General features: G+C 40.7%; 1 protein-coding gene across 1 annotated transcript in view; it reads left to right on the top strand.

Annotated features, from left to right (window-relative positions):
- Positions 1 to 9,993, top strand: part of URI1 (URI1 prefoldin like chaperone) — a 25,844-nt gene extending 15,851 nt beyond the window's left edge. Inside the window, exons 3-9 of the mRNA XM_084270101.1 lie at positions 1 to 30; positions 247 to 307; positions 3,361 to 3,541; positions 4,133 to 4,400; positions 4,877 to 5,019; positions 6,662 to 6,920; positions 9,168 to 9,993. The exon at positions 1 to 30 is cut by the window's left edge and continues 62 nt beyond it. Coding sequence (XP_084126227.1) covers positions 1 to 30; positions 247 to 307; positions 3,361 to 3,541; positions 4,133 to 4,400; positions 4,877 to 5,019; positions 6,662 to 6,920; positions 9,168 to 9,356 — 1,131 coding nt within the window. The 3' untranslated portion in view covers positions 9,357 to 9,993. The remainder of the gene's footprint in view (positions 31 to 246; positions 308 to 3,360; positions 3,542 to 4,132; positions 4,401 to 4,876; positions 5,020 to 6,661; positions 6,921 to 9,167) is intronic.
- Positions 9,994 to 10,730: the final 737 nt, after the last annotated feature.

Below are 10,730 nucleotides of genomic sequence, written 5' to 3'. Positions count from 1 at the left end.
TTCACAGAAGATTTGCAGAAAATGAGTGATGTAAGTGTCTTGTTCTGTGCCAACCAAATTCTTCAATATATTTTAAAATCAGGAAAAGGCAGATACTTGGATTGATAAGAGAGTATAAAAAATGCAGTCATTCCTGTCTTGCGTATCACTGCATTTGCTTCTATGCAGTATTTTAAAAACATCAGGGCTGCTAATAAGCATCAAGCAGTACATTTAATAACCCTAACTTTCTGTCTTTCTCATTAGGCTGCAGGTGACTTTGTTGACATAAGAGAAGAAATTAAAGATGATAGCATTGCGACAAAAGGTAAATGATTTAATAATACACGTGTCTTGAAATACTAGTAAGCAAAATATTCTTTATGTAAGATTAATACTCCTTATGTGGGTTTGACTAAATTGCTTCATTTCACTATATCCTTTACATTAAAAAAAAAGCTTCCTTCACATTAAAAATTACTAATCTGGAGGTAAGAAGGATTTTGTCCCTTGGTTTCACTATGGGATGCTGTGTTATCCCTTGGAAGCCATCAGCCAGACATATTTGGGGGATTCTTTTTTTTTTTTTTTTCCTTTGAAGAGTCTACATTGTGAGATTGAAGTTTTCTGAAGAAAAGAGGTAGAAAATAAAATAGGCTGGCTCCTGGAGAGAGAACTAGAGAAGACTTCTTTTGCATCAAAGTGTGAGTTTTACAGCTGAAGATATACTTGAGAAACTCCAGCTCTGCCTGTCATGAAGGGAAGTGTGTGAGCAGTGTCAGCAGGGAGGGGAAGGAGCACAGGTGGGAATGAGGCATAAATGGACGATGTAAACGTTGTCACCCACTGGGGCCTTTCACTGCTGTCGCTGAAACAAATGGGAAAGCAATCTCAGCATCAGGTCTTGCGATTGCACCGAGGCACGTAGCTCCTGAAGGTTTCTGGGGAGGACATGGGGAGCAGAGGTAGCTGTGCTAAGGGATCGGATAGATTCTGTGCTGTCTGGAGCGGTGCTCGATAGGTAAGGCTCGGGAGAAGTTGGAGAGGTATTTTTAAAGTGTGGCAGCATCATCACTTGGACGTTTTGAGGAGGAGTAGTAGGTTGTGATTTGAAGAGGGGTTAGTGGGGCAGTTCACTGTTACATTTTTCTGCAGTAAATCACAATATTCTTTATATGCCCAGGCTGAGTAAGGGGTAGCAGGTTTTGGGGAGATGCAGTGTTCTGGGAAATGCATCCCACTGCAACAGTGTTAACACAGCAGCATGCTGTGGATGCCAGGTCAGCCGTTGTGCAGTGGTTTTTGTATCCTAAAATTTCATCATCATCACTGTCCTCTGAACCATCACAGTTTTTGCTCAACGTCTGTAAGCGGGAGTTATGTTCGTTTTCTGTCAGCACTGATCTGCTGGTTCTGAGAGAACAAGTTGGCGATTATTTTGAGGCAGACTGGGCTTAATAGGCCTAAGAATTGGTTCTGTTCACATGGAAATGGTCTGTATCTCTGAGGAAGACAAAAGCAAGTATCCTGAGCATCTCATTAGTTTATTGCTGACTCTCCATCTTTCTGGATTTTACTCTTTGACTTTTTTTTATTAGCATACGAAGCTATTGGTGGTGCTTTGTAGTACCAGTGAGTGAGCACAGTGGATTCTGGAGCAGTAAGTGGTTGTCTTCTGTTGTCTTTGAGATCTGACCTGGTTTCATAACTGACAGAAGTTTTTTTTAGACTGAGGAGGGAAAAGCACTGTTGTGTTGAAGCACTGGGGTTCAGGAAGCCCTGTTCTTACCTCGGTAGTCAAGTCAGTGGTTAATACTGAAGGGTAACACAAAGAAATTGGGAGGGTGCAATCCGAAAAGCCAATTGAAATAGGTTGTTAACTAATCCTTCAAAATTTTATTTATTATTTGGTCATTATACCAAATGAAATCTTCACAAGCTGCTGTGATTGCTTGGCTTATCTCAATTCATATTCACATCTCAATAAAATGCATTTCAGCCATTTGTTAATGAGATGATGAAAAATGGTATCCTGTGGAAGAGTAGAGGACACACATTCCAGCGGTTCTTAGTCAGTCACCTGTTTGCTTTTTAATGTTGCTATTGAATTTGTATTTAACTCGGGATTAAAGTATAAGCTGAAGTATTTGAATAAGGATATCTTTAAGCCATGAGTTCTTAAAATTAAAAAAAAATGGCCAAACAATTGCGTAATGGAAAGAGATTTTATAACTTGAGGGATGCTAAATAATGAAGACATTGTCTTACGGTTGATGGGTTTCATGGAGATCTGTAGTGATACGAGAACCCCACTGTACAGCCCAAATGTTGAGGGTACCTGCGGCAGGGATGGAAGGGTCCTCACTGCTGTAGCAAGGTGGTGATGGGCAGAGAGGGGGAACAGCCCTGGGGAACCTGTTGGGATGGAGCAGGAACAGGCCCTGTCCCTGGGAGCACCCGGTCTCAGGGAGAAGGGGGTGAAAGCAGCAGGCCTGCCCTTCACATGGGCAGGGCTGAAGCATTAGTACTGTCAGCAGGAGCTTTGTCCCCTGTGTGCTAGACAGCACTCAAACAGCCAGAAGTATTCCCCATCCTCGCTGGATGCACCAACTTACTTGGAGTAAAGCTTTTAAATGCCAGCAAGAACTTGTCGGTGACAACCATTTACTCACAAGTGTGTATCTCAGGTCACCTCTGAAGCTTTAAAGGGGATTATCTTTATTATTTTTGAAGGGCAGGGGCTTGTATGCTTTTCAGAGTGGGTTTGTGTCACCAAAATGAGTGGTTCACGACTAGATTTTGGTCAGATTTTTTCAGATGACCATGGAGAGCATTTTTAATGATCTTCAGTGTAAATTTAAAAAAAAAAAAACAAAAAAAACCCCCAAAAAAACCCAAAAAACCAATCCAGACCAAAAAGACTCAGCTTTTAAATATAGATGACTTTGTCCAGAATGAGGTAAAGTACAATCTGGGTTTGTTTTCCCAGTTAATAAAATGTGCTATTAATGGCACAGTGAGCAAATGCCACTTTCACATGTTGGTATCTATCAGAGCAAATCAAAGTCTACTGTTTGGCATAAGAGGTAAAAAAAACCCACACTGTAATAAAACTGTCATAGGATCAGTGTCTCCTGCTTTGTAAATAAACATCTCTGCTTTGCCTTGGTATTTCTTAACATCCGGAGACTATTATCCTGCACTGGTGCTCTGGTTCATTGACAGTTTCACTTAAACAGTTAAACAATAATTTGAACTGAAAAATGTTCTGCCCATATTCCTTAATTCCTTTGTGGGTATTTTCCTCAATGTTTTTTTTATTGGGTTTTTATCACTATTTTAGTAATTGCATTTTAAAAAAATGTTTTTTTTTTTTTACAGGAAAATACCGAACTGCTCACAAACCTCATTCAAAGCCTAAAGTGTCTAACGTTTTTGAGGTGGATTTGCCAGTAAATGGAAGTGATACGAAATCAACGGGCCGCTTTCAGTCAGAGGAGGAACTGTGGGCCCGCTTAGAAGAGCTCGAGAGACAAGAAGAGATACTCGGTGAACTTGACAGGTATTGTACTGGTTAGCACATCCAGGTTGGGAGTTCAGGAAGCTGTAGGTGTGGGATTCTGGTGGAACACAAAGGATCACACCGTAAGTGCACATAGCCAACTAGATTGATGGAGTTAAAGTTCCAGTAGGTGGGAGAAGGGTGGAACACGAACAAAGCATGCACTGCAAGGCTGGGGTGCTACAGTGTACCCCTGTGCCAGCACGGCAGTCCAGCTTTGGAGTATTTTTTTTATTTTGTGACAAAAGAAAAGGGGGAAGTAAGACCTGTTTCCCACAGGCTAGGGAAATCCATGGCTTGCTATGTTGGAGTCACACAGTCAGTGTTTAACGACATCCTTAGATATATTCTAATCCTAAAGCAATGCATATGTCTTCAGCAGGAATGTCCCAGTTTGGGTATTTCCAGTTGATGGGAAAAGGACATAGTCATTCTTGCAGAGTGCAAAAAAGGTTCCACAGTCTGGCTAAAAATCCAGTACCTGGGTAAAGGTAAAGGAAGTTATGTCCAGGCTTGTCCATGCTTTTGTACGCCTGTCTCTCGAATATGAATTGCCACACTTAGTTCATGTGGATATTTTTCATTTCACAGGATGCCTGATACAGTGGAGACAAACGGAGAAGATACAACCTCCTCGGACGAGGAGAAAGAAGAGAAAAGGACAGATCTGAATGGAACGTTTAGAACAGAAGACTGTATTACTCAGGGCAGCTTCCGTGGAGAAATAACGAATTCAGGCTTGTTTGGTGGACAAATCAATGGCTCTACTTACTATCACAGTGATGATGAAGATGACGTAGATGTTGGAGATAGCTCCGTTCCAACTATATTTTTCTCTCACACTGTTGAACCTAAAAGGGTTTGTCCTTTATTATTTTTTATTTCTCAGGAGATTGCATAAAACACATATACCGTATCTAAGATAGAAAATATTAGATCATGTGGGTAGTGGGGAATGCTAACTGCAGGTGACATTTAATTGGATTTTTTTCAAATGCTTGAAACCCATCGTTGAAGTCCTGCATTTTCAAGTGTAGTGTTAAAAAATCTTCATATGTATCGCTTGCTGTTATGGTAAAAGTTAGTATGAATAAGCAGATTGTCTCTTATGAAAAATCTGTGCACGTTAGTGCAAAAAAATGCCCTGGCCTAGTGCAAGTGGTAAAGAATAAGGAGTTCACACTAGGAATGTTGGCGTTCATACATTTGTTTAACTTATCTGTGCTTTGTAGTCTGCAGCTGCTTGGGGGTAGGAGAATGTCAGAAGTCGGTTGATCTGCAGCCTGGTGATTGTTGATTTTATGGTCTAGACCATCATTTGTGTTCAATTTTCAGGTAAGGATAAACACAGGAAAAAATACTACTTTGAAATTCAGTGAGAAGAAAGAAGAGGCCAAGCGTAAAAGGAAGAACAGCAATGGGAATGGCCACACAACTCCAGAACTGCCGAACATCAAAACCCCGGCAGACATTTACCGGTGTGTAATTTATAGCATCGGCGCGTGAGCTCTCCCCTTAGCAGACCTCCTCTTTTCATTTCTCTTCACCTATAGCACGAGACCGAGCCTACTATTTCCTGAAAGCAACGGCTGGAACTGGATTTACTACTTAAAAATGAAAGTTTGTGGCTTCAGCCTGGCTGCCATGCTTTCACATCCATAAAACATTTCCGAGCTTAAAATTTCCTTTCCCAACTGGCAATTCATCATTTACCTAGTTCTCCAGAGCTTCTGGAATTGGGGTGAATTTGTTGATACACAGCACCTGTATGAGGGAGTGCAGCAGCTTGTTATGTTACGTATTGTGGTCAATGCCATGCCATTTGCTTCTGTGTTCGGTTAAAGCAACCAGCCACATCTGTGACCTGCAATTCTCTCTTCCCAGTACTGATTCCAGGGGTTTGGCCCTTCTTTCCCATATCTTCCAGACTCACTCGGGTCCTTGCATGGCTTCTGTTGCATTCTCTCTCCCTGAGTTTAGTCTATTCTCTGTAAAATGAAGTGCTCACTTGTAGAACACCCACACTCAGGAGAGCTTGAAAAACAGTGTTGGGCTTAGAGCACTGTGTAAAATGCTGAACTAAGGAAATGGGAGAGTTAAAACAAGTATTGTGGTTTGTAAAGGTGAACATAGACACCTACTAATTCATTGATCAAGAGCTTGTGAAAATCACACTGCATTTGTGTGTCAGTGCATTCAGGCACCTAAACATCTTAAAAACCATGTTGCAGAACGTGAAAAGTTAAAACCCATCCTGTAATTACAGTTGCTGGGGCTGGAGATGAGGTAGAGGATTCTTTTATGATGCTCTGCAAAGGAACTCCATCTTCTGCAGAGATAGGCAAGTGTTCACATGAGTGCCTGGTGAATAACGCTGTTAAGGAACAAGTTACACCCTTAAAAGCTCATCCAGTCATCGGCCTCTTTTAGGAGTTTGATAAAATTGGCACTGTCTTCTAATGCCACTCTTTCTTCTCCACCCACCCTTGACTTCTTCAAGCCATGGAGGTGGAGTACAAACTGTAGGAAGATGTCTCTTACCAGTTTACAGTCTGTTAATACTTGAGAAGTGTCTGTGTGTTAATCTGATCTTAAAAGCTGATTTTTTAATTTTTTTTTTTTTTAAACTGAAAGCAGAAGATTACAGCACTTGTCAGGAAAGAGCTCCATCCTTTCCATGTGCGATGAATGTTTCAAGTATTTGTTTTTATGTTCTACAGTTGACAAGGATTTCATTCTAGAAAACCTCCCTCCATTGCGACCTTCCATTTCTCTTCAGAGAAACAACCCCGACGATCACTTAGTTTACCTGTCCTCTAACTTCCCATAACTCAGCTGTTCTGTTTTCTGAATCTTTCAAAGAGCTGCACGTTTTCTGCTGCAGGAGTGTAGTGCACCAACTTAATGCTTGAATAAAGGGTGGAACAGTGTTTGCTCTGCAGAATTGATTCTTGTACGTCGGTAAATAAAATGCCTCTAAAGGTACAGTGCTGTGATGCTGCAGTGGAAAAGTTGGAAAAGCACATCATAATTAATTTGTATGAAAGACAAAGCAAGATCACTGTAAATTTGTCATCTGATCCTGAAATGGTTTATTAAAGCTAACGTTTTCCTTTATAGAGTCTTTGTTGATGTTGTGAATGGAGAATATGTCCCTCGTAAATCAATTTTGAAGTCTCGAAGCAGAGAGAACAGTGTTTGTAGCGATACCAGTGAGAACAGTGCTGCGGAGTTTGATGACAGACGAGGAGTTCAGAGGAGTGTTAGCTGTGATGAAGCTACTCAGAGTGACAACAGCGAAGGCATACTGGAGGAAGAGGAGGAGGAGGGGCAGCAGCAGCTACCGAAAAAGCTTCCTCCCTCTTCAGGGACAACCGAGGTACAGTTTTTAATTAATTATTGATTGTTGGCAGGGATAAAAATGAGAAATCTAATGACTGTAGTTGCCTTATACCATCAGTTTGATTTCTTTAAAATAATTTTCTACCTCTTACCTAGTTTGCTTCAGAAGGACGTTATCAGGTGACAGGCTTCTGTCACACGCATCCTGGGGGCAGAGTGAATCAAGTGGCTTTCCTGAAACCCCAAGCTCTTTGTAAGGCTCTGACAACATAGTCACCTGCCAGTGTTACTGAAACCAGTGTCGTGTCTACTGGGTCATCCTGAAAATGTCACTGTAGGGAATACAGCAGGATAAGAAAAAAAGCAAAAAGGAAAATCTGCACTTCATAGTTGGTGAGAGGGAGAGGCGAATTCTCTGCAACTGTGTTTTATCATTATTCAGGTGCACAGCTAATACACAGGTAGTTTCCAGGTAGTGGTTTTAAGTTCTAAAATGCTTACATATCAGCTGAGTGATTATTTGGACTTGCCAAGAACAGAGGAACTGCTCTGTGAAAGGAAACATTACAGCTCTGCTCATCCTATTCCAGACTAGGGCTATTAGTGATCCCCAACAAATCTTCTTTCACATGTTTGGAAAGTCCAGGGCTTCATCGTAAAGGAGGGACCATATGACGTAAGGGAAAGCATACAGTTGCTTAGTGACTGGATGAGTATAAGAATTAAATGTAGCTGCTGCTCTGAAATTCATGGCATAGAGTATTCTGCATTTTTATTTTGTAAGGACTTAGGCTAATCCTTTCAAACTAGGTGAAACTGAGCTTTCAGGAGTTCTCAGTGCGGTGGGCAAGTTCAATGAAAACACAGTATTAGGAAAAAATATTTTTGACAGTAAATGAATTCCTCATAAAAGCTATTGTTTATCATCATTTTTCATACCCACAGCTATGAATGAATCCAGGCAGGATGTGAAGATTCGTGGTGGAAGATCCACCTGTAGAGTTAGCACTTCACTTTGTATACTTCCTGGAATATATTTGCTGTGTCTTTATAAAACGTCTGAGTACACTTTAGATGTTACCTGTTAGTCCGTTTTCTGAAGCTGGCATGATTCTTCTCTCCAGTGTAATGTAGTTTCAAAGTAAGTGAAGGAGAGTGAACAAAACACTCCAGTTGAAGACATGCCTTCTTCACGTCTGTTGTGTTGGTTGGTTTTGTGGGTGTTGGAAATACATCAGTTCTCCATTAGCTTTTCCAACATGCTAACTTTCTTTTCTTGTTTCTAATTTCACCACCACCACCTTAGGCTGTGTTTTGCTCACCTGCTTTTGAAAAGGAGTGTGGTGTTTGAACGGGGCAGTGATGTACAGGCACTGGTGTACCCGCACTGGTGTACAGGCACGGCTTTAAGCGGACTCAGGGTGTTGGAGCAGGAAACAAAAACACCCTGCTTTTTTTTTGCAGGTCCTGCAAGAAAAGAACCTGGGATGTAAACTGCTTCCCTTTGTGCTTAGGCATTCTGAACTTTGTTTTCAGTACATAGGAGGGTGATTTGTTCTTAAATACTTTTATGAAAAGTACCTCCAAGATGTGGTTTTTTTCAGTGTTTTCCAAAAATCATGGTCACATCTCAGCTAAGTTAAAAAGGATTCTATCACAGAATCAGCTGCATATAAATTATCATTTTTAAAAATTAAATGTTTTTATTAGACTTTTTATATAGAGAAATAGTTGGAAGCAAGTTTGCTGTTCTCTTTATACTTGTATAAATTGCTTTCACCATTTTTGATCATATTTGGTAAGGAGAAAAGAACAAACAAAATATGTTCTTGCCAATTTGTATGCAGTGTGTCAGCTTGATGCAATTAGATGATATTAAGTCATAAAATATGACGTATGATGGAAATGCTGACATACGCCAACTTTGCAAAATATCTCCATTTCTTATCCAAAATGAAACTATATATTACATCAGCTGTTTTATTTCTTGAGCATGTGTCAGTGAGGAAGCAAATTTTTAGATCATTTATGCAGTAGGAATGAGATTAAGTAGTACTTTTAAGACACTGTCTTTCATTCAGTCATCTTTGAACGAGCTATATTTTGAGGTTAATTACAATTTGGTTACTTATGCAAGGAACAATCATTGATTTAAAGATATTTCTTTACTTTTGATTAAAAGAAATAACAATCCTAATCAGGCTAATATAGGGTAATGACCTTATGGGCATAGCTGCACATTTGCATTTTATTAGCTCATTTTGAGTATTCTCTTCTGTTGTAGGCGTTTTCCGGAACCGTTATAGAAAAGGAGCCTTTGTCTCCCTCCTTAATACCACACCCCGTCCTTGCCCACCCAGTCCTGCCTACCATTCTGGAGCGAAAATCAGACGAAGTCTTGTCCGAAGCATCGGAAGAAACTCCAAAGAGGATTTCAAAATTCAAAGCCTCCAGGATGCAGCAGACTAACTAGGCTCTGCCTGAGCCAGCTGGAGTGGGAGGGCTCACTCACACCTCCTTTTGCATTTGTTGAGGTTATGTAAAACTACATGCGTTGCACCTAGCTAGGTAGAAGGGTGCCCTATGTTAATTTGGCATTCGTTATCTTTTAAACGTTTATTTGCAACATTAAAGGAAGAAGAGTTCAGTGTTTGAACACTTAAGTATTCATCTTTCTTTGTCAGTCTCCCTGCGTGCTGTCAGCACCTCTGTGTATGTTTGCCTTACGATAGCAGCACTTGGGTTGTTTTTCAAAAACTGTTCCTTACATACATTGGTTTTTGTGTTTAAACCTAAATACAGGCAGTTTTGTGCCAGCTGTGATGTTCTACATACCATATGGACCATTTTAAGGAAACTTTTCACATTTCAAATAGGTTCACCAATTATATTGCATTACTTGCTTTAGCGTTTTAAGACACACTTGTATTCACATTGTTGTAGGTTTTGCAACTAGGTGTCTGCTACAAGTTTTTTTCCTTCTTTCAAGCCTCTCTGATGTCTCACTGTACAGATCTATAAAACGCTGGGTTCATGTACATTGCAGGGAAGTTTCTTTGATGGAAAAAGGGTATTTTGTAAAATTAAATTTTCAGTAAAAAGCTGTGAAAGTTGTGTGGGGTTTTTTTTTTTTGGTGCTTTACTACTAATTTGGAAACAACACAGAGAGGGTTTTATTTTGAACTTGCCTTTCTAGCTTGAAGTGTTTACTACCACATGGACATAAAAGCAGTCCATTCTCTTCTGCCATTGTGTTTTAACCTCCTGCTAATGAATGTCCATGGAAATTGAATGCTCTTAAGGAGAGAAGCATAAACTCAGACTCTGATTACAAAATCTCCTAGTTCTTTTGTATACTCAGAAAACATTGTAATTGTCTTGGGAATGCCCAGAGGGAGTCAGCGCTAAGGAAAAATGTCTTAATGCTTCAACTTGATTTCAAAACACAGCAGCACTACAGCACTCTGGGTACCGTGCTGCGGATCCTTCCTTGCCTGGGAGCAGCCCTGGCCTGAGCAGCCCCTTCCCAGCAGCTCCTGCCTGTCCTCTTGCCATCCCCTCCCTTATGCTGACACAGCTTTTCTTGGGGCCACCCCTTGAAAGGCAGTGGAGCCGGGTTTAAAAAAAACAACTACGGGGTTTGGGTTTTTTTTTCATTAGTTGGGTTTTTTTGAAGCTCTTGAGGCTCCTGATGTGTTGCTCAGCATGTCTGCTGGCACAGTTGGGGGTGTGAAGTGTTGAGCAAGAACAAGGGAAAATGTTGGCTGAAGGGCATGGGGAGCCGGGGTACCTTAAACTGATGTCACTCTCCAGCTGACATCATCAAACCACAGCCTGAAAAGGGAGG

Source organism: Gallinula chloropus (assembly GCF_964237585.1).
Source record: "Gallinula chloropus genome assembly, chromosome: 13".
Taxonomy (NCBI): domain Eukaryota; kingdom Metazoa; phylum Chordata; class Aves; order Gruiformes; family Rallidae; genus Gallinula; species Gallinula chloropus.
The sequence above is the reverse complement of the archived record's forward strand: the minus strand, read 5'-3'. Positions and strand labels throughout refer to the sequence as shown.